This window comes from Leptodactylus fuscus, chromosome 5 (assembly GCF_031893055.1).
Source record: "Leptodactylus fuscus isolate aLepFus1 chromosome 5, aLepFus1.hap2, whole genome shotgun sequence".
Lineage (NCBI taxonomy): Eukaryota > Metazoa > Chordata > Amphibia > Anura > Leptodactylidae > Leptodactylus > Leptodactylus fuscus.
Genome location: NC_134269.1, coordinates 81,647,024 through 81,671,760, shown reverse-complemented (window position 1 = coordinate 81,671,760; position 24,737 = coordinate 81,647,024). Strand labels below are relative to the sequence as shown.

General features: G+C 42.8%; 1 protein-coding gene across 1 annotated transcript in view; it reads right to left on the bottom strand.

Moving 5' to 3' along the window:
• Positions 1 to 558: 558 nt before the first annotated feature.
• LIPC (lipase C, hepatic type) overlaps positions 559 to 24,737 on the bottom strand; it is a 124,272-nt gene continuing 100,093 nt past the window's right edge. The window contains exons 8-10 of the mRNA XM_075273532.1: positions 5,106 to 5,226; positions 3,206 to 3,415; positions 559 to 679 (exon numbers count right to left, since the gene is read on the bottom strand). Coding sequence (XP_075129633.1) covers positions 565 to 679; positions 3,206 to 3,415; positions 5,106 to 5,226 — 446 coding nt within the window. The 3' untranslated portion in view covers positions 559 to 564. The remainder of the gene's footprint in view (positions 680 to 3,205; positions 3,416 to 5,105; positions 5,227 to 24,737) is intronic.

The following is a 24,737-nucleotide window of genomic DNA, read 5'->3' as shown; positions in this document are numbered from 1 at the left end:
TCTGGCAGAGGTGAGAGGCTTAGACAGGGTTCCCTCAACCCTAGGACAACCAGGTGAATGTGTTGTTTTGTTGCCATATTTACCTTTATTCTCAGAAGATTGCAAGGATCCGCTGTAACAGGTTATTTGAGAACTGGACGTTGCACGATATGTCCATGTTTTGGCTGCTTTCTGATATATCCTATTGCCACATCAGGACTAATGTAAGAGATGGTGAAGGGTTTGTGTTATGTAATTTGTGATCCTTCCATGATCTCTACCACAATGTTAAGAAAATAATTTGGGCAAACAACTATGGAAAATGATTATTTATTTATAGCAATTGAGAAACTTGATGTAAAGCATTGATAAAGAAAAACAGGCTTGGACGACAAGAAACTTATGAAGCTGGTCTCTCAAGTCTAGAAGTCTACTTGATCTTTGCAAGAGTTCTCCAAGGCATTAGGTGTCAATAATATCTTAAGGTGCATTGGGAGAGCTGGGTGTAAGGACCTGTCCAGATTTCCTTTGCATGGCTTAACAAGTGAATTATTTGTACGTCATTGTTCTTGTTCTGGTATTTGCTTACAGTTGTTTCCGGGACTTCTTCCTTTTAAGCTTGTTTACGCATCTCACATAATTCTTCTCTTGGTCTGGATGGAGTTCAAAGTCATCGACGCTTTCAGCACAAAATGTTATTCTGCAACAACATATATCAAAATCTATTTAGTAAAGAAAGGCAATTTAAAGGAATAATGGCTTATACTCACAAGTACTTTACTTATGTAGAAAAAGGCATTCACCAGCCCGATCCTTCTTTCCCTTGGTATCTGCTGTCGGGGGAGAGTCAGGACAGCACCATACATATTAAATGTTGTTTCAAGCTAAAATTGTTGGGTTCGGATAACATTTTTTTTTATGTAGATTGTGAGCCTATCAGTATGTCTTTGGAATGGAAATCCATGCAAACACAGGGAGAACATACAAACTCCTTGTAGATGGTTTTGTGCCCTTGGCGGGATTTGAACACCAGGACTCCAGCGATGCAAGGCTGCAGTGCTAACCACTGAGCCATCGTGTGGCCCCACGGGTTCAGATAACATGTATCGAATGTGTATGGTCTCCTTAACCAGACAAATTTGGACTACCAGAGATGTAAATCTTTTACTATTTGCAAATTACTATATCTCCTTACAACATAAATCTTATAGATGCAGCCATTTTAGGTACAAGTCATTGTTTGCCACTAGTGTTCCTCATCCTGCTCTTTTTACAATGTATTCTTATGTATGGACGCTGTTGAGGTTCACATACACACACACAGCTTATCAATAAATTTTAGCGGCATCTGCAAACCAGCAACATTTTTATGGTGAGTGATAGCTGGAATAATGTAAGAAGAGATACAAAGCACTCGACCCTGACCAAATTCATGAAAATCCGATGATAAAGTCTAAGTAGTCTGAATTAGGTAGCTATGTCAAGAATCTGCAGCCTACACACACGTGGACAAAATTGTTGGTACCCCTCATTTAATGAAAGAAAAACCCACAATGGTCACAAAAATAACTTGAATCTAATAAATAAAAATTGTTGACAAAAATCTAACTTTTTGGCAAGGCACATCAGCTCTATGTTCACAGAGGGCAAAATAAAGCATATCTTAAAAATAACACTGTCCGTACTGTGAAACATGGAGGAAGCTCTCTTATGTTCTGGGGATGCTTTGCTGCATCTGGCACAGAATGTCTTGAATCTGTGCGGGGTACAATGAAATCTCAAGACTATCAAGGGATTCTAGAGAGAAACACACAGCTAAAAACACCCAAGAATGGCTAAGAGGAAAACATTGGACTATTCTGAAGTGACCTTCTACGAACCCTGACCTAAATCCTTTGAGCATCTTTGCAAGGAGCCAAAACCTGTTTTCTGGAAAAGGCACCCTTCAAACCAACTGGAGCAGTTTCCTCATGAGGAGTGGGCCCATATACCTGTTGAGAGGTGCAGAAGTCTCATTGACAGTTACAGGAATCTTTTGATTGCAGTGATTGCCTCAAAAAGTTGTGCAACAAAATATTAAGTTATGGGAACCATCATTTCTGTCCAGGCCTGTTTCATGAGGTTTATTTTTTTTTAAAATTCTGCTGAAGTGAAAAGCAATGTCTGATTTTCCTTTGTTCATTTTCATAGAATTTATATTTACCATTACTGTTGCCAGATTAAAGTTATTTCTGTGAACATTGTGGGGTTTTCTTTCATTAAACAAGAGGTACCAAGAATTTTGTCCATGTGTGTATATGCTTAGAGACACTTTTACTTCAAGATATGTCTTTTGTATGTGAGTGGTGCAGGTCTTGCTGTTGTGACTTTGATATTGAGGCACTTAGGCTTGTGAATGATAAGGTTGGACCAAGGATATCATGCTTAGGTCCATGCAGGCCCTTTAATTTATATGGTACAACAAAAATATAATATACCGTATAAACTTGAGTATAAGCCTACCCGAATATAAGCCGAGGCCCCTAATTTTACCACAAAAAACTGGGAAAACTTATTGGCTCCACTATAAGCCTAGGGGGAGAAATGCAGCAGCTACTGGAAAGTTTCAAAAATTAAAATGGTCGGAGTTTTTGGGTGCAGTAGACGCTGAGGAAGGGAAGGGGGTGTTTTGGTTTTCTGTCTGTCCCTTCCCTGAGCTTGAGGACTGAGTTTTTTTTCCCCCACTTGGAATTCAGCCTGGCTGAATATAGGGGATCTGCAGTGCTGCTATTAACCCCTTCCCGATGGAACAGGAGCACTGCAGATACCCTATATTAAGTAGACCGGGCACTGTCAGACACAGGGATACCTAATGTGTATGTGTTTCACAGTAATTTTCTACTTTTATATGTATTCTAGGCAAAGGAGTGATTTATAACTTTTATTTACTTTATTTTTTTATTATTTTTTTAAAGCTTTTTTTTCCCCACTATTTTATGGGAGATTCTATACATTACTATTGCGGCTGGTCATAGACCCCCCTCCCCCCAAAAAAAATAAAAATTATTTTTTTCTTGACTCGAGTATAAGCTGAGGGGGGCTTTTTCAGCACAAAAACTGTGCTGAAAAATTTGGCTTATACTCGAGTATATATGGAAGGTTATAATGCATTGAAAATTTATTATATAAAATGAAATTCAATACCCATATCAAAAATAGATTCTCAAGCTCTTTTTCAGATACTAACCTCTCCTGAGTTTCTCCAGCTAAGACTCTTATCCTCTTTGCTAGGAGTCCTGGTAGTGTATCCCAAGATATCTTCTTTTGAAGGGTATACCATAAACTTTTAATGTCTTTGCTGCCTTCCCATTTTAATTTTATCATCATGAGATCTCCAATATCTGTGTCCAATGTGACAAGAAAAATGTAGGTTCCACTTTCCTGTATGCCTCCCGATCTGGGAAATAAATATCATTTAGAACTTTACAAGACAACACATAAGACACCTAAATCTTACCCAACACATATACTGGACATATGAAAAAGTGGTGGTTGGTTGCAAATCCTCAACATGTTCAATGTGCTGAAAAGTTCTGAAAACTATAAATCCCCGACTTCAGACTCTATCCCACAGATATTCCTTTTGAAGCTACAGTCCTTTTTATGGAGAGATTCCTGATTCTGGGCTCTGCCCCAAAAATATCCTTTTGGAAACTGTCTTTAATGGTGTCTTTTATATGGAGAAACTCCCAACTTCGGGCCCTGACTCACAGATATTCTTTCAGAAGCTACAACCCAAGCTACAGCCCTTAATGGCATCCTTTAATGGCATGCCCCAAGAAAAGGGAAAGACTGTTGCAGTAATATTTATTCCTCTTTTGTTTGGCAGACCAATTGCGCTATATAATCCTATAAATACACACAGACCCACTTCTGAATTCTGAATATTTTTTAGCTTAACATTTTTGGCTGTTGGTCCTGTTGCCCATTCTGAGTAACCCTCCTTGTCTCCAAGAAGTCTGTTATTACTGCATAACTTAGTCTAGCAAGTGTAGAAGACTGTAATGGAGCTACGAGATCTGCTGGGAATACTCCCCTATGGAGATACAAGGTTTACCTTTAATATAATTTGAATAGGGTGCTTAGTGGAAAACATGGAGGATTTGTGTTCTCTGAAATGTGTATATTTATAATGTTTTTAAGTCTTTTGCTCAGAAACAAACTTAATATAAGATTCACCTAAATTTTTTTGCTTATATTTGCAGCTATGCTGCACCTTGAAAGTTCTGTTTCCAGGTTTATAGGAACTCAAAGTTTCCCTGATCGGGTCATTATGACCCAAGGACCCTGGAGATTAATCTATGCCGATGCCCTCTATACAATAGTTCTTGACCACACAGATTCTATGATATCATCCCAACCGCTAGTGGTGGAGGCTTTATGGCTATCTGCCATCCCTACTTTGAGGTGAGATTTTGGAGCCTCACATGCACGTGTCGTCCTTTACCAAAAAATAAATGAATTCAACCCTTTATAATACACAATGCTACTTCACATCAGTTCGATTAGGATGGGTATACTGCCCCACTCTTGGTGTTTTCAATTCCAAGTGTCTTACATTAATTTTATGCACTTAATTTGGGACTCCTACATCCAGTCATTCTGGGAAGTGGTTTCTTCAATTCTTTAATAACTGCTGGTGTAGCCATGTCCCCCTTGCTCTATTGATTTGCCTTGTGAGGCTGTCACAAGAACAATGGTGGGCACATTGTGTTAGGATGTTCTTGAGGGAATTCCTTATGCTGGCAAGGAAAGCTATAGTTTTTAGATTGCAAACAGTCCTCCCTTTATGTCTCAGTGGAAAACCCTAATTGACAAAATGATCCCATGTGATATCCCATGGATATGAGGGACATGCTTCTGTTTAGCAGTAAAGTATTCTTCCAGAAATGACTGTGCACAGGCTGCCAGTCTGTATGAAGATAGGACCAGTCGTGTAGGATAAATAAGGGACCACTGTGAATATTTTGGAGACAATGTTGCCTCATATATTGTCTTGTTTTTAACATGTGATATTAAAATATATTTTGACTCTGAAATATAGATGTGTACATGTAAAAATGCCCATACATGAGCCCAATACTCACATTTCTAAAGGTACATCTTTCACATCTTGTTTAGTTCCAGTAAGAGAAGCTGAAAATTGAGGAAACAGCTGCTTGTCTGCAATGTGGTTGGTTACTTGCATCTTGAACTGGTAATGGAAAGCTGCAACGATCAATAGAATAGTATTTGTGTATGATACTGGCACAGTATATTGCTAATGTAGTAAGTTATAGTATTATTCTAACTGACCACAGAATGACCATTTATCCAAAATCAAGATCTGGGTCTGTTAAAAGATACAGTCACTTATGCCGTGGGACTTCAGAAATCCTATTCTCTGTGTCGTTGTATACACTTACCTGTCTCTGAATGGTTCGGGTGTCAGAGCTAACATCTTCCAGGACAGGGGAGATACCTGTATTCTTCTACTTAGCTCATGGGATATTACCTAGACTGATACGTTGCTACACTGATATTTGTATGAGTAAATTCCAACTTTTCATTCACTGACAGCAACCCTAAAGATAGCGAGCAACCGAAACACGCTGTAAAATGTTTTATGTGTATTTGTATTATTTATATTTGTATTATTGTATTATTTATGTGTATTTGTTTTAAGTGTATATGTTTTATGTTGTCTTTAGATACTACCAAACTTTTTGTGCATGCCTTCAGGCCTTTTGAGGTTCTGAACCAGTCTTTGGTGTAATGCTGTCTGCTATGTAGTTATGTCTGACACAACTAACTCAGTAAAAAAACATGCAAATCTATTCTCCAGGTTGTAATTAGGAGAACAGTGCACTGTGTATGCTGCCCACTAGGGCCCTCTAGGGGCAGCTCCCTTAACATCATACATGACTCAGCTAATAAGTCTACTAATATGATGTGGGATTTATAGCCAAACCAATATTTCTATTCCAAAAGGAACAGATTCCCAGTTATGGACAGCGCTGTTTCGGCCTATTAGACCTAGTCAGCATAACGTAGGGATACTGGTTTGGCAGCGTGAGAGACTATAGACCAGGGTCAGGGGATAATCATACACATCAGGGAGAGTGTGTGCCTACATAGGCAGTACGGAGACTTACAAGTCATTCCTGCTCCGCTAGGGATTCTGGGTAAAAAAAACTAACTCATAGGGGCCACACGGTGGTTCAGTGGTTAGCACTGCAGCCTTGCAGCGCTGGAGTCCTGGTGTTCAAATCCCGCCAAGGGCATAAAACCATCTGCAAGGAGTTTGTATGTTCTCCCCGTGTTTGCATGGATTTCCATCCCATATTCCAAAGACATACTGATAGGGAAAAATGTACATTATGAGCTCTATATGGGGCTCTCAATCTACATAAAAAAAAAAAAAAAAAAACTAACTCATTCAGTCACAAATCTGGTTCAACATTTATCTTGCTGACAGTCTAGGAAACTGCAGCACTTCTTGAAGAAATCTTTGCTTCTCCTTTGGAGATTAAGAGTCACCTAGATGGTTTCCTTATTACAAAAAGAACAAACTTGCATACTGAACAACACTGACACAAGTCTTTGGAAAATATGGCGGTCCCGGACTAACTAAAGTTTATAGTAAAATCAAATTCATAACAACTCGACCCAAATTGAAATAAATACAATACTGTGCAAAATTATAGGCATGAGTGGAAAAAAATTCTTCAATGTAGAAATGTTTTGGGAAATATCAGTGTTAATAGTTTATTTCTATCAATTCACAATATTAATAGAATGAACAAAAGAGAAATCAAAGTCAAGACAATATTTGGTGTGACCGCTCTTTGAAGGAGGAGTCCTTGCAGTGGTGATGTGACATCATCCAGTCTGTCTGGGATTACATAAGGAAAGAGAAGGATTTGGGTTAGCAGAAGATCTGTGGTTAGTTCTCCAAGATGTTTGGAACAATATCCTTTCTTCAAAATCTGTGGTATGATGTGATACTACAGTAAAGACAGATTTATGGCCTGAGTCTTTTTGAGGATATTATATACTAACCCTTTTTTCTTTCATTGCTACATGTATTATAAAAATTGTAGAGTAATAATGATTATATTGTTGTCATTTGTCCTGTATGAAAAACTTACTGAGCCACTTGTGCCACTATGCGACCTGTGTCAGTCTGCCAGGTTTCCGTCCTAATCCCCGGCGAAACTGAACAGGGGACGACAATTGGTTTTAAAAGCAAACCGTCGATGTCTGCCTGCAGTCTCTCCATGGGGAAAAAACACGGTTTCCCCATGGAGAGGCTGCATAAGGACATTGGCGGTTTGCTTTTAAAACCCTTTCAAACGGATGGGTTTTAAAAGTGACCACTTGGAAGCCGTCCCCTATCCAGTTTTGCTGGGGATTAGGATGGAAACCTGGTGGACTGACATAGGGTGCACAGGGGCACAAGTGTGAACGCCCACTCAGTATGCTTTCTGCTGAAGGTGTAGCAGCTACTGCTCATGTCCGTAGAGGCAGTTTTCCCATTATAGAGATCTATGTTGCTTTTCATGTATCCTGACATTTTTTGTTGGCCCAGCTTTTTAAGGATTTGATTGTTCCCATCTAAGCATTTTAAGCACTTAAAGAAACCATTGTGGTCACCTATAAAAGACTCCATTTTTTAAAGTTTTTGTTTGGTTGTTTAGGTAGACTTTTCATTAAACTCTCTAAGCCTCCAGAAAGATGTTAGAAATTCAAGGCAAGCATCCATAACCATCCCTTATAGGAGTTGGCTATTTGTACTTGAAGACTTGGCTCCCACCTCTATCATCGGATAGGAGGCAATGTATATTCCTATATAGCACCACAAGTGTTCTGTAGCAGTTACTGATTTGTAGAGTAACAATGAGTCCTCGGCAGACTAATTATGGCTATAAATGTTAGTCTGTATGCAGAATGGAAATGCTTTCAGGTGTCGGAGAGCAATTACTGAGACTTTCTCGTGCTTGGCTGGGCGCCTGCATATGTTCCTTCTGGCTCACAAAGAAGGGATGGTACAATAAAACCTTGCACATTGGGATTCAGGCAGCAGCTTCTTCTGTGCATATTTATATTAGAAGCAAGCATACAGTATTAGTCTCGGGGAAATCTACTTCTCTTTATAATTAAAAAGAAAGAAGAAAGGTCTTTGGAAAATTGCTTGTCTTACAGATTAGAATACGTTAAATCTCATGGAGCCATAACTAGGTCATAACCCAGACAACTTGAGCTTGTGGGTAAGATGTTGAGATGTAACGCTGAAAAACAGACATAACTCATCAGGTCTGACAACTGTATCTGATTATACAAAGTCGGCTAAAAAATGTGTCATAGGTAATAATCTGCGTTTTCACAACTCTCACTGAAATCCACTTTTATAATGATTATTTTTATAATTTATTCTTATCCTTTGCAGGCAATGTACAAACTAAATTACATGGTTGAATTTACAGGTACATTGAGTTTCTGGTAGGAAAATCTTACAGTGTGCTGCCTGAGGCAAATGGAGATAAAGTGAGCTGGCCAGACTCAAGGAACAGAAGCTGAGATTTAACCCTGGGTTATGTATCTTCAAAGTCAAAGCAGGAACCAAAAGATAGATCCCAAATTCCTATGAATGAGCTCATGCTATTACCCCTGAGAAGAATCCTGAGTAAGGGTGCATTCACACTGAGTAAACGCTAGCTTATTCTGAACGTAAAACACGTTCAGAATAAGCGGCGTCTAAAGCAGCTCCATTCATTTCTATGGGAGCGGGGATACGAGCGCTCCCCATAGAAATGAATGGGCTGCTTCTTTCACTCCGTGCAGTCCCATTGAAGTGAATGGGGAGTGCCGGCGTGTACGCTCCGGCATGAGCAGAGCTAGCCGTATACGCCGGCACTCCCCATTCACTTCAATGGGACTGCACGGAGTGAAAGAAGCAACCCATTCATTTCTATGGGGAGCGCTCGTATCCCCGCTCCCATAGAAATGAATGGAGCTGCTTTAGACGCCGCTTATTCTGAACGTGTTTTACGTTCAGAATAAGCTAGCGTTTACTCAGTGTGAATTCACCCTAAGGAAGATAGTTATGTGACCGCAGGAACTGAGAGATACAAGCAGAGAACATAGTATACATGTGCTGGAAAAGTACCATTGTTCTCCACGTATCACAGCAAAGAGAAATACTTGAGCTAGTGCTGGAATATCAGACAATGGATAGACTAGGAAAATAGATCAGTAAATAGGTTTGTTTTTCTTGTGTGTATATATATATATATATATATATATATATATGTAAAATATATATATTCATAAGTATATACAGTATATATATATGTATAAGACACAAACACACACAGTACTGTGCAAAACTTTTAGGCATAGTTGTTTGCTTTCAAAAATAACAATGTTATTTTTAGTTTATTTTTGTCCATTCACTTTGCATTTTGTTAATTAATAAAAGACAAATCTAAATCAAATCAATATTTTGCCTTTAAAACAGCACCAATACTTTTAGGTACACTTGTTAACAGTTTTTGAAGAACCTTGGCATAGAGGTTGTTCTAAACGTCTTGTAGCAGTAAGCACAGATCTTCTGTGGATGAAGGCTTACTCACATCCTTCTGACTCTTCATGTAACCCATACCAACTGCGTGGAGATCAGGGCTCTGAGGGGGACATATTATAACTTCCAGGATTGCTCCAAATGGTGGTCACATTAAATATTGAAATTATTTTGATTTCTCTCTTCTTCATTTACTTTGCATTTATACTTTGTTAGGTAGGGTTCACACTCAGTCTGCTCAGGTGTCCGTTTAAAAAAAAAAAACAACAAAAAACAGACACAAAGGAACAGTAACTGATAGCTGTCCGTTAAATGTCCGTTGCCCATAGACCTCAATGTTAAAAAAAATGGACACTTACTGTCCGTTTTTTTTCAAACAGACAGAAAAGTCCTGCATGTAGGATTTTTTTGTCCGCTTGAAAAAACGCACATGGTTGTAAACGGACACAAACAGACACTAAAGGACACAAGATAAAATCCCATAGAACTGAATGGAAATTACAAACGGACCAGCTAGTGTCTGTTTCTAAAATCTTGTACGGACAATAGCCATGGACACTGCTGAGCGGACACCAATGGTAGTGTGAACACCCCCTTAATTAACAAAATTCTTAACTCTTTTATATTTCAATACTTAATTTGTAGCATTTTTTCCACACATGCCTAAAACTTTTGCACAATACAGTGTGTATACATATACATTATCTTATAATATATATATATATATATATATATATATATATATATTATTTTTTTATTTAGAAAATAACTAACTTTTGGTGAGACTATGCCTTCTCTATAGCTAAGGGGCCAGCCATAGTCTGCGTTACTGCTGCAGGGTGTCTGTATACAGACAGAATCTGGGGGTGACAGGATCCCAAGTGCAGGAATGGAGGAGAGGAGTGAGGTGTGTACAGGTTTCATCGTATACCCTCCTCTGCTGCTGCACACAATAAAGTTCCAGGACATCCCCTTTAATTCCTTTTGTTTTTAAGACCTCTGCTTGCTGTCATTTTATTGGAGTTGTCATTGTTTACATCCAGTGGATAAAAAGATGTAATATGTGTCCCTATGTAATGGACACACAGGAGTTAATTTCTGTTACCTGGGCATTTATTAATTCATTTTGCCTACTTATTCCAATATTTTCAGATTTCATTGTAAACCAGATCTATATGTATCGGTCATCCTTTACTTTTAATGTGGAGAAAGAAATTGATTACACAAAGTCCACTTGCTGATGTATTCTAATGCACACATCTAATACCTGGTTATCTTGCAGTACAAGATCAATAAGTGAATAGCTTTGTAATATGTATTTATATATGTAAGTGCAGACATTTGCTTCTTTGAGTTACTGATCCTTCCGTCAGGACCATGGACAGCAAAGTAGATATTAGTGGCACAGCATCTACTGCTTCCTGGATTTCCTGGATATTTATTATATGATTGAAGACCCTTCCAACATTAGGAAAGATTTATTAATACTAATGCTTCAGTATCTTTACCCCGTGCAATGTTTTTAGTATGAAACATATAAACTTCATAGAGATCAGGAAAACAATGTGAAGAAATTAACATTTGCAGTACAAATTGTTGATACAGGGTAATAGCAGAGACATCACTATGTAATACAGACTCGGTAATAGTAATCCTTAGGCATGAGTGATAAAAACACAGGGGGTCAGAAAAACATTATAGATAGAGATGAGCGAGTACTTTTTGGATCAGCCGATCCGAACAGCACGCTCCATAGAAATGAATGGATGCACCTGGTACTTCCGCTTTGACGGCGGCCGGCCGCTTAACCCCCCGCGTGCCGGCTACGTCCATTCATTTCTATGCGAGCGTGCTGTTCGGATAGGCTGATCCGAACAGTACTCGCTAGAGATGAGCGAACAGTGTTCTATCGAACTCATGTTCGATCGGATATTAGGCTGTTCGGCATGTTCGAATCGAATCGAACACCGCGTGGTAAAGTGCGCCATTACTCGATTCCCCTCCCACCTTCCCTGGCGCCTTTTTTGCTCCAATAACAGCGCAGGGTAGGTGGGACAGGAACTACGACACCGGTGACGTTGAGAAAAGTAGGCAAAACCCATTGGCTGCCGAAAACATGTGACCTCTAATTTAAAAGAACAGCGCCGCCCAGGTTCGCGTCATTCTGAGCTTGCAATTCACCGAGGACGGAGGTTTCCGTCCAGCTAGCTAGGGCTTAGATTCTGGGTAGGCAGGGACAGGCTAGGATAGGAAGGAGAAGACAACCACAACAGCTCTTGTAAGAGCTAAATTCCAGGGAGAAGCTTGTCAGTGTAACGTGGCACTGACGGGCTCAATCGCCGCAACCCAGCTTTCCCAGGATCCTGAATGGAATACACTGTCAGTGTATTCCCGTATACCCGATATATACCCCCGATACCCGTTCCAACGGTGTGCCCCCCCACCTTCACCCCAGAAATACCCTGCAAGTCCCCTAGCAATAGAATTGGGGCTATATACACCCACAATTTTTACTACTGGTATACAGTGCCATTGTCTGACTGGGAATTCAAAGAATATATTGGGGTTATAAATACCCTCATTTCTTGCTACTGCCATATAGTGCCAGTTTCTGACTGGTAATTCAAAGAATATATTGGGGTTACGTGCACCCACAATTTTTACTACTGGTATACAGTGCCAGTTTCTGACTGGGAATTCAAAGAATATATTGGGGTTACAAATACCCTCATTTCTTGCTACTGCCATATAGTGCCAGTTTCTGACTGGTAATTCAAAGAATATATTGGGGTTACGTGCACCCACAATTTTTACTACTGGTATACAGTGCCAGTTTCTGACTGGGAATTCAAAGAATATATTGGGGTTACAAATACCCTCATTTCTTGCTACTGCCATATAGTGCCAGTTTCTGACTGGTAATTCAAAGAATATATTGGGGTTACGTGCACCCACAATTTTTACTACTGGTATACAGTGCCATTGTCTGACTGGGAATTCAAAGAATATATTGGGGTTATAAATACCCTCATTTCTTGCTACTGCCATATAGTGCCAGTTTCTGACTGGGAATTCAAAGAATATATTGGGGTTACGTGCACCCACAATTTTTACTACTGGTATACAGTGCCATTGTCTGACTGGGAATTCAAAGAATATATTGGGGTTATAAATACCCTCATTTCTTGCTACTGGTATATAGTGCCATTGTCTGACTGGGAATTCAAAGAATATATTGGGGTTACGTGCACCCACAATTTTTACTACTGGTATACAGTGCCAGTTTCTGACTGGGAATTAAAAGAATATATTGGGGTTACAAATACCCTCATTTCTTGCTACTGCCATATAGTGCCAGTTTCTGACTGGTAATTCAAAGAATATATTGGGGTTACGTGCACCCACAATTTTTACTACTGGTATACAGTGCCAGTTTCTGACTGGGAATTCAAAGAATATATTGGGGTTACAAATACCCTCATTTCTTGCTACTGCCATATAGTGCCAGTTTCTGACTGGTAATTCAAAGAATATATTGGGGTTACGTGCACCCACAATTTTTACTACTGGTATACAGTGCCATTGTCTGACTGGGAATTCAAAGAATATATTGGGGTTATAAATACCCTCATTTCTTGCTACTGCCATATAGTGCCAGTTTCTGACTGGGAATTCAAAGAATATATTGGTGTTACGTGCACCCACATTTTTTACTACTGGTATACAGTGCCATTGTCTGACTGGGAATTCAAAGAATATATTGGGGTTATAAATACCCTCATTTCTTGCTACTGGTATATAGTGCCATTGTCTGACTGGGAATTCAAAGAATATATTGGGGTTACGTGCACCCACAATTTTTACTACTGGTATACAGTGCCAGTTTCTGACTGGGAATTCAAAGAATATATTGGGGTTACAAATACCCTCATTTCTTGCTACTGCCATATAGTGCCAGTTTCTGACTGATAATTCAAAGAATATATTGGGGTTACGTGCACCCACAATTTTTACTACTGGTATACAGTGCCAGTTTCTGACTGGGAATTCAAAGAATATATTGGGGTTACAAATACCCTCATTTCTTGCTACTGCCATATAGTGCCAGTTTCTGACTGGTAATTCAAAGAATATATTGGGGTTACGTGCACCCACAATTTTTACTACTGGTATACAGTGCCATTGTCTGACTGGGAATTCAAAGAATATATTGGGGTTATAAATACCCTCATTTCTTGCTACTGCCATATAGTGCCAGTTTCTGACTGGGAATTCAAAGAATATATTGGGGTTACGTGCACCCACAATTTTTACTACTGGTATAGAGTGCCATTGTCTGACTGGGAATTCAAAGAATATATTGGGGTTATAAATACCCTCATTTCTTGCTACTGGTATATAGTGCCATTGTCTGACTGGGAATTCAAAGAATATATTGGGGTTACGTGCACCCACAATTTTTACTACTGGTATACAGTGCCAGTTTCTGACTGGGAATTAAAAGAATATATTGGGGTTACAAATACCCTCATTTCTTGCTACTGCCATATAGTGCCAGTTTCTGACTGGTAATTCAAAGAATATATTGGGGTTACGTGCACCCACAATTTTTACTACTGGTATACAGTGCCAGTTTCTGACTGGGAATTCGAAGAATATATTGGGGTTACAAATACCCTCATTTCTTGCTACTGCCATATAGTGCCAGTTTCTGACTGGTAATTCAAAGAATATATTGGGGTTACGTGCACCCACAATTTTTACTACTGGTATACAGTGCCATTGTCTGACTGGGAATTCAAAGAATATATTGGGGTTATAAATACCCTCATTTCTTGCTACTGCCATATAGTGCCAGTTTCTGACTGGGAATTCAAAGAATATATTGGTGTTACGTGCACCCACATTTTTTACTACTGGTATACAGTGCCATTGTCTGACTGGGAATTCAAAGAATATATTGGGGTTATAAATACCCTCATTTCTTGCTACTGGTATATAGTGCCATTGTCTGACTGGGAATTCAAAGAATATATTGGGGTTACGTGCACCCACAATTTTTACTACTGGTATACAGTGCCAGTTTCTGACTGGGAATTCAAAGAATATATTGGGGTTATAAATACCCTCATTTCTTGCTACTGGTATATAGTGCCATTGTCTGACTGGGAATTCAAAGAATATATTGGGGTTACGTGCACCCACAATTTTTACTACTGGTATACAGTGCCAGTTTCTGACTGGGAATTCAAAGAATATATTGGGGTTACAAATACCCTCATTTCTTGCTACTGCCATATAGTGCCAGTTTCTGACTGATAATTCAAAGAATATATTGGGGTTACGTGCACCCACAATTTTTACTACTGGTATACAGTGCCAGTTTCTGACTGGGAATTCAAAGAATATATTGGGGTTACAAATACCCTCATTTCTTGCTACTGCCATATAGTGCCAGTTTCTGACTGGTAATTCAAAGAATATATTGGGGTTACGTGCACCCACAATTTTTACTACTGGTATACAGTGCCATTGTCTGACTGGGAATTCAAAGAATATATTGGGAATACAAATACCCTCATTTCTTGCTACTGCCATATAGTGCCAGTTTCTGACTGGTAATTCAAAGAATATATTGGGGTTATAAATACCCTCATTTCTTGCTACTGGTATATAGTGCCATTGTCTGACTGGGAATTCAAAGAATATATTGGGGTTACGTGCACCCACAATTTTTGCTACTGGTATATAGTGCCAATTTCTAACTGGGAATTCAAAATGCGCAAGGCTCCCGGAAAGGGACGTGGACGAGGCCGTGGGCGAGGTCGGGGGAATGGTTCTGGGGAGCAAGGTAGCAGTGAAGCCACAGGGCGTCCCGTGCCTACTCCTGTGGGGCAGCAAGCATTGCGCCACTCCACAGTGCCAGGGTTGCTTGCCACATTAACTAAACTGCAGGGTACAAACCTTAGTAGGCCCGAGAACCAGGAACAGGTCTTGCAATGGCTGTCAGAGAACGCTTACAGCACATTGTCCAGCAGCCAGTCAGACTCTGCCTCCTCTCCTCCTATTACCCAACAGTCTTGTCCTCCTTCCTCCCAAAATTCCCAAGCTTCACAGAACAATAACCCCAACTGTTCCTGCTCCCCAGAGCTGTTCTCCGCTCCTTTCATTGTCCCTCAACCTGCCTCTCCACTTCACGATTCCACGAACCTAACAGAGGAGCATCTGTGTCCAGATGCTCAAACACTAGAGTCTCCTCCATCTCCGTTCGATTTGGTGGTGGATGACCAGCAACCCACCCTCATCGACGATGATGTGACGCAGTTGCCGTCAGGGCATCTAGTTGACCGGCGCATTGTGCGGGAGGAGGAGATGAGACAGGAGTTGGAAGAGGAAGTGGTGGATGATGAGGACACTGACCCGACCTGGACAGGGGGGATGTCAAGCGGGGAAAGTAGTGTGGATGTTGAGGCAAGTGCAGCACCAAAAAGGGTAGCTAGAGGCAGAGGCAGAGGTCAGCAGCTTAGGCGAAGCCAGGCCACACCCGGAATCTCCCAAGATGTTCCAGTTCGTACCCAGCCCCGAAAAACTCCCACCTCGAGGGCACGTTTCTCGAAGGTGTGGAGTTTTTTCAAGGAATGCGCCGAGGACAGATATAGTGTTGTCTGCACAATTTGCCTCTCGAAATTGATTAGGGGCTCTGAGAAGAGCAACCTGTCCACCACTTCAATGCGCCGTCATTTGGAATCCAAGCACTGGAATCAGTGGCAGGCAGCAACGGCAGGACAAAGGCCGCCTGCCGTTCACGCCACTGCCACTGCCTCTGCCACTGCCTCTGCCTCTGCCACTGCCACTGCTGACTGTGCTGGCGATGCACTCCAGAGGACGAGCCAGTACACCACTTCATCTGCCTCCGCCACTTTGTTGACTTCTCCCTCATCCTCCCCTGTTCCTGTCTTATCTCCTTCTCCTGCACCATCAAAGGCACCATCAGGCGCTTCTTTACAACAACCCACCATCTCTCAGACATTGGAGCGGCGGCAGAAATACACTGCTAACCACCCACACGCGCAAGCCTTGAACGCCAACATCGCTAAACTGCTGGCCCAGGAGATGCTGGCGTTCCGGCTTGTTGAAACTCCCGCCTTCCTGGACCTGATGGCAACTGCGGCACCTCGCTATGCCGTCCCTAGCCGTCACTACTTCTCCCGGTGTGCCGTCCCTGCCTTGCACCAGCACGTGTCACTCAACATCAGGCGGGCCCTTAGTTCCGCGCTTTGCACAAAGGTCCACTTGACCACCGACGCGTGGACAAGTGCATGCGGACAGGGACGCTACATTTCACTGACGGCACACTGGGTGAATGTAGTTGAGGCTGGGACTGCTTCCCAAACTGGCCCGGTGTACCTCGTCTCCCCGCCTAACATTCCTGGCAGGGACACGAGAAGAACACCCCCCTCCTCCTCCTCCTCTACCGCCTCCTCCTCCGCCACCGCCTCCTCCTCCGCCACCGCCTCCTCCTCCGCTGTTAGATTGACCCCAGCTACGAGTTGGAAACGTTGCAGCACTGGCGTTGGTAGACGTCAGCAGGCTGTGCTGAAGCTGATCAGCTTGGGGGACAGACAGCACACTGCCTCCGAGGTGAGGGATGCCCTCCTCGATGAGACGGCAATATGGTTTGAGCCGCTGCACCTGGGCCCAGGCATGGTCGTTTGTGATAACGGCCGGAACCTGGTAGCAGCTCTGGAGCTTGCCGGACTCCAACATGTTCCATGCCTGGCCCACGTCTTCAACCTAGTGGTGCAACGTTTCCTAAAGAGCTACCCCAATGTTCCAGAGCTACTGGTGAAAGTGCGGCGCATGTGCGCCCACTTTCGCAAGTCGACAGTAGCCGCTGCTAGCTTAAAATCTCTCCAGCAACGCCTGCATGTTCCACAACACCGGCTTTTGTGCGACGTCCCCACACGCTGGAACTCAACGTTTCAGATGTTGAATAGAGTGGTTGAGCAGCAGAGACCTTTGATGGAATACCAGCTACAAAACCCTAGGGTGCCACAAAGTCAGCTGCCTCAGTTTCTCATCCATGAGTGGCCATGGATGAGAGACCTTTGTGACATCCTACGGGTGTTTGAGGAGTCCACAAGGAGGGTGAGCTCTGAGGATGCGATGGTGAGCCTTACAATCCCGCTCTTGTGTGTTCTGATTGAATCCCTGATTGACATCAGGGATAACTCAGATCACACAGAGGAGTCAGGGATAGCATCCGATCCGTCACAGCTGGAGAGTAGGTCCACACATCTGTCCGCTTCATCGCGTTTAATGGAGGAGGAGGAGGAGGAGGAGGAGGAGGAAGAAGAGTTGTCCGATGATGTGATGGTGATACAGGAGGCTTCCGGGCAACTTCGAATCGTCCCATTGTTGCAGCGCGGATGGGTAGACATGGAGGATGAGGAGGAAATGGAGATTGAACTTTCCGGTGGGGCCAGAGGAGTCATGCCAACTAACACTGTGGCAGACATGGCTGAGTTCATGTTGGGGTGCTTTACAACCGACAAGCGTATTGTCAAAATCATGGAGGACAACCAGTACTGGATCTTTGCTATCCTTGACCCCCGGTATAAAAACAACATCTCGTCTTTTATTCCGGTAGAGGGGAGGGCCAATCGCATCAATGCTTGCCACAGGCAATTGGTGCAGAATATGATGGAGATGTTTCCAGCATGTGACGTTGGCGGCAGGGAGGACAGTTCCTCCAGTAGGCGACCAAGTTCTCACCGGTCCACACAAACGAGGGGCACACTGTCTAAGGTCTGGGACACCTTGATGGCACCCCCTCGCCAAAGTGCCGCCACAGAGGGTCCTAGTGTCACCAGGCGTGAGAAGTATAGGCGCATGTTGCGGGAATACCTTTCCGACCACAGCCCTGTCCTCTCCGACCCCTCTGCGCCCTACACGTATTGGGTGTCGAAGTTGGACCTGTGGCTTGAACTTGCCCTATATGCCTTGGAGGTGCTGTCCTGTCCTGCCGCCAGCGTCCTATCTGAGAGGGTGTTCAGTGCAGCCGGTGGCATCATCACTGACAAGCGCACCCGTCTGTCAGCTGAGAGTGCCGACTGGCTCACTTTGATAAAAATGAACCACCACTGGATAGAGCCTTCATTTTTGTGCCCACCTGTGTAAAGCACCCCAACATGAAACTCCATGTCTGTACTCAACCTCTCCAATTCCTCCGCATCCTCATCCACCATAAGCGTTGCACAATTCTGCTAATACTAGGCTCCCTCCAACATGATTTCCCCCAACTCTGCTGGTTAGAGGCTCCCTCCACCCTGATTTCCACCAACTCTGCTGGTTAGAGGCTCCCTCCACCCTGCTTTCCCACAACTCTGCTGGTTAGAGGCTCCCTCCACCATGAATTTGCCCAAACTGGGCTGGTTAGAGGCTCCCTCCACCATGAATTGGTCCAAACTGGGGTTTTTAGAGGCTCCCTCCACCATGAATTTGCCAAAACTGGGCTGTTTAGAGGCTCCCTCCACCATGAATTGGTCCAAATTGGGGTTTTTAGAGGCTCCCTCCACCATGAATTTGCCCAAACTGGGCTGGTTAGAGGCTCCCTCCACCATGAATTGGTCCAAACTGGGCTGGTTAGAGGCTCCCTCCACCATGAATTGGTCCAAATTGGGGTTTTTAGAGGCTCCCTCCACCATGAATTGGTCCAAACTGGGCTGTTTAGAGGCTCCCTCCACCATGAATTGGTCCAAACTGGGGTTTTTAGAGGCTCCCTCCACCATGAATTGGTCCAAACTGGGCTGGTTAGAGGCTCCCTCCACCATGAATTGGTCCAAACTGGGTTTTTTAGAGGCTCCCTCCACCATGAATTGGTCCAAACTGGGGTTTTTAGAGGCTCCCTCCACCATGAATTGGTCCAAACTGGGCTGGTTAGAGGCTCCCTCCACCATGAATTTGCCCAAACTGGTCTGTTTAGAGGCTCCCTCCACCATGAATTGGTCCAAACTGGGCTGTTTAGAGGCTCCCTCCACCATGAATTGGTCCAAACTGGGTTTTTTAGAGGCTCCCTCCACCATGAATTGGTCCAAACTGGGCTGGTTAGAGGCTCCCTCCACCATGAATTGGTCCAAACTGGGGTTTTTAGAGGCTCCCTCCACCATGAATTTGCCCAAAACTGGGCTGTTTAGAGGCTCCCTCCACCATGAATTGGTCCAAATTGGGGTTTTTAGAGGCTCCCTCCACCATGAATTGGTCCAAACTGGGGTTTTTAGAGGCTCCCTCCACCATGAATTGGTCCAAACTGGGGTTTTTAGAGGCTCCCTCCACCATGAATTGGTCCAAACTGGGCTGGTTAGAGGCTCCCTCCACCATGAATTTGCCCAAACTGGGCTGTTTAGAGGCTCCCTCCACCATGAATTGGTCCAAACTGGGCTGGTTAGAGGCTCCCTCCACCATGAATTGGTCCAAATTGGGGTTTTTAGAGGCTCCCTCCACCATGAATTGGTCCAAACTGGGCTGTTTAGAGGCTCCCTCCACCATGAATTGGTCCAAACTGGGGTTTTTAGAGGCTCCCTCCACCATGAATTGGTCCAAACTGGGCTGGTTAGAGGCTCCCTCCACCATGAATTGGTCCAAACTGGGTTTTTTAGAGGCTCCCTCCACCATGAATTGGTCCAAACTGGGGTTTTTAGAGGCTCCCTCCACCATGAATTGGTCCAAACTGGGGTTTTTAGAGGCTCCCTCCACCATGAATTGGTCCAAACTGGGGTTTTTAGAGGCTCCCTCCACCATGAATTTGCCCAAACTGGGCTGTTTAGAGGCTCCCTCCACCATGAATTGGTCCAAATTGGGGTTTTTAGAGGCTCCCTCCACCATGAATTGGTCCAAACTGGGGTTTTTAGAGGCTCCCTCCACCATGAATTGGTCCAAACTGGGGTTTTTAGAGGCTCCCTCCACCATGAATTGGTCCAAACTGGGGTTTTTAGAGGCTCCCTCCACCATGAATTTGCCCAAACTGGGCTGTTTAGAGGCTCCCTCCACCATGAATTGGTCCAAATTGGGGTTTTTAGAGGCTCCCTCCACCATGAATTTGCCCAAACTGGGCTGTTTAGAGGCTCCCTCCACCATGAATTGGTCCAAACTGGGCTGGTTAGAGGCTCCCTCCACCATGAATTGGTCCAAATTGGGGTTTTTAGAGGCTCCCTCCACCATGAATTGGTCCAAACTGGGCTGTTTAGAGGCTCCCTCCACCATGAATTGGTCCAAACTGGGGTTTTTAGAGGCTCCCTCCACCATGAATTGGTCCAAACTGGGGTTTTTAGAGGCTCCCTCCACCATGAATTTGCCCAAACTGGGCTGTTTAGAGGCTCCCTCCACCATGAATTGGTCCAAACGGGGGTTTTTAGAGGCTCCCTCCACCATGAATTTGCCCAAACTGGGCTGGTTAGAGGCTCCCTCCACCATGAATTTGCCCAAACTGGTCTGTTTAGAGGCTCCCTCCACCATGAATTGGTCCAAACTGGGCTGTTTAGAGGCTCCCTCCACCATGAATTGGTCCAAACTGGGTTTTTTAGAGGCTCCCTCCACCATGAATTGGTCCAAACTGGGCTGGTTAGAGGCTCCCTCCACCATGAATTGGTCCAAACTGGGGTTTTTAGAGGCTCCCTCCACCATGAATTGGTCCAAACTGGGGTTTTTAGAGGCTCCCTCCACCATGAATTTGCCCAATCTCTGCTGGTTAGAGGCTCAATCCACCCTGATTTTCAAAACAAATGTTGGTGCCAACCTCAACTTACTACAAGGGCCAAATTCACTGCTGGTGACAAGCTCTCCTCACTGCAAGTGCCAAATACACATGTTTCAAGGTGTTTTCCTACTGTCAGAGAGGTGGTATTGAGTGTGTAAAGTGTGTAGTTGTTAGGCTGTGATGTTGGGGTAATAGAGGGTCTTTGGTGTGTTAGATGCCCCCAGACATGCTTCCCCTGCTGTCCCAGTGTCATTCCAGAGGTGTTGGCATCATTTCCTGTGGTGTCATAGTGGACTTGGTGACCCTCCAGACACGGATTTGGGTTTCCCCCTTAACGAGTATATGTTCCCCATAGACTATAATGGGGTTCGAAACCCGTTCGAACACACGAACAGTGAGCGGCTGTTCGATTCGAATTTCGAACCTCGAACATTTTAGTGTTCGCTCATCTCTAGTACTCGCTCATCTCTAATTATAGAAATTAAGTGTATATGATTACAAAGATAGATAATATGTAACACCAGGTAAGTGGAAGTCGCACCTTCTCAAATATCAACTTATTCCTTTTGGATAGCATTCAGTTTTTAACATAAGGTAGAATGGTTAATATATGCATATAATCAAGATATTAAACTCATGTGCAATAGGGTGTAAATAGCATGAGATGTCCTGGCTAGTGCAGGGGAACTGCACATGGAAGATGCCATAATGTGAATATGGGCTAAAAATTGTATTATGGCAACCATCAATCCAAGGTTTATAGTGATGGGTCATTTGGCTAACGGAACTATAGCTTCATTCAAGTGGTTCCCTTCGTATGGGATAAAAAGCAGCATTATACAGTGGAATACTGTGAAGGTAAAATGATCTGGCCAAATCCAGTACTTATACTGTCAGCAGAACCTGACCAACTAGGATGGGATAGTTTATCCTAGGCATATGGACTATAACTGCTATAATGGAAGTGGATGGCCCAGAAAATTTACCCCAAGGTCTGAAATTGTAACTCTTTTTTAACTTTTTTTTTTTTTTTTTTTTTTACATCTACAGTTTTGCAGGTGTTCAAATTTTTGACATTACTAAACAAGTTTAGCTTGCTTGGAAAGTATGCCAGGAGAAAGCTTTTTTTTTGTTGCCATAATGCAAAGTTCCATGTTTGGAAAATCCAGATGATTCTGAGAGCGATTGGGAGAAGGTGCTGTGGTCAGATGTGACAAAAACTGAGCTCTTTGGAATGAACACAACTCGACATGTTTGGAGGAAGAGAAATTCTGCCTATGACCCAAAGAACACCATCCCCACTGTCAAGTATGGAGGTGGAAACATTATGTTTTGTGGGTGTTTCTCTGCTAAGGGCACAGGACTACTTCACCGCATCAATGGGAGAATGGATGGAGCCATGTACCATAAAATCCTGAGTGACAACCTCCTTCCCTCCACCAGGACATTAAGAATGGGTCGTGGCTGGGTCTTCTGGCAGGACAATGACCCAAAACATACCGCCAAGGCAACAAAGGAGTGGCTCAAAAAAAAGCAAATTAATGTGATGGAGTGGCCTAGCCAGTCTTTAGACCTTAATCCCATAGAAAACTTATGGAGGGAGCTGAGTTCTGAGTTACCAATCTTAATGATTTAGAGATGATCTACAAAGAGGAGTGAACCAAAATTTCTCCTGACATGTGCGCAAATCTCATCATCAACTACAAAAAACGTCTGACTGCTGTGCTCACCAACAAGGGTTTTGCATGCAGACATGTGACTGCTGTATCTAATAACAGGTCCTAGCTGTAAAATTTCAACACTACTAAGGTCCCGACTCCTGCCTGTGACTGACCTAGACAACACTTCATTGGTGCAGCTGGGTGACCCGGGAAGCATTAGCACAGGAGTGGCAGTGACTAGTATGATTATTATCCCCCTCTTGTTATTGTTATTGTAAGAGATTTGTACATTTCTTGGGGCTGAAAATCCTTCTTTAATATGAAAATAATGAACTTCTTTTACTTTTGTGAACAATATTTCTCTGCATTTCATAATAAGTATTATTGCACATGCATAAACTTTAGAAACTTACAGTAACTACCACTACAGTGACATGTGAGAGTTACTTTATGGACCAGCCAAGTCGCCACCACTTCAACAGCTACAATTTCTATGTAGAATCCTCAGCTAGACTAATCCTATCTGACTTCATTGGCTGCAGAAATGACAAAGTCTGAAATATGTTTATTGAAGCATATGGAGAAAGTCCCTTTGAATATTAACATTTCAGCCAATAATTTGTTTCCCGAGACATGTAAGACAGCTGGCGCACTACCACCCTCTGTCCTGAGCATGTGAAATATTATCTGTGACATTTACAAGAAGATAACAAATATGATGCATAAAGGCAGATGTTTATGATGTCCAGGAAGGCAGTGTTTTTAGACAGCAAATAACAAATGCAAGTCTCACTATCATCATTTTTAAAGGTTATTTATGGAGCAGTTTATAACATCCTTTCACAATAGTTCCTCATGAGCATACGTAGTCTGTCTGCAGTCAACTAAATTCTTTCACGGAAAGAGCCCACAGATTAATGTGTCAGAGAAATAAAGTGGTTCAGACAGAGGAATCTGCTTTTTCAATTAACTTCTTAATAATGCTTACATCAATGCTTTAGGGCTTATTCACATAAACCAGGCCCATTGCAGATATGTCTTATGGCTATATAATCTATTCCTTATATCTGAATGGGGTTTTCTCTGCATATTTTGCCTCTCTGCCCATTTCAAATGTATTGGATGGGAGAACTGCAGAGATGTCTACAAATGGGACATGTGTGAACTTACAGTATAGTTAAAACTTGATGTTACATTACAGATGTTCCACTGTGCAGTTACTTACTATAGTATATTATACTAAGCAGTTACATAATCTGATATTATCTCCACTTTTACAATTATAATTGGCTGCATTTCAAATAATATTTCAGTTAGCATTCTCTGAATCTACTAAGAAGACTGCCTCTACTTAGTACTCCCTGAAATTTCTCGGAAGCCAACCACTACTTAGTATTCCCTGAACTTACCCAGAAGCCTACCTCTACTCAGTATTCCCTTAAAATACCCAGAAGCCTACCTCTACTTAGTATTCCCTTAAAATACCCAGAAGCCTACCTCTACTTAGTATTCCCTGAATTTATGCAGAAGCCTACCTCTACTTAGTATTCCCTGAAGTTACCCAGAAGCCTACCTCTACTTAGTAGTCCCTGAACTTACCCAGAAGTCTACCTCTACTTAGTATTCCCTGAACTAACCCAGAAGCCTATCTCTACTTAGTATTCCCTGAAGTTACCGAGAAGCCTACCTCTACTTAGTATTCCCTGAAGTTACCCAGAAGCCTACCTCTACTTAGTGTTCC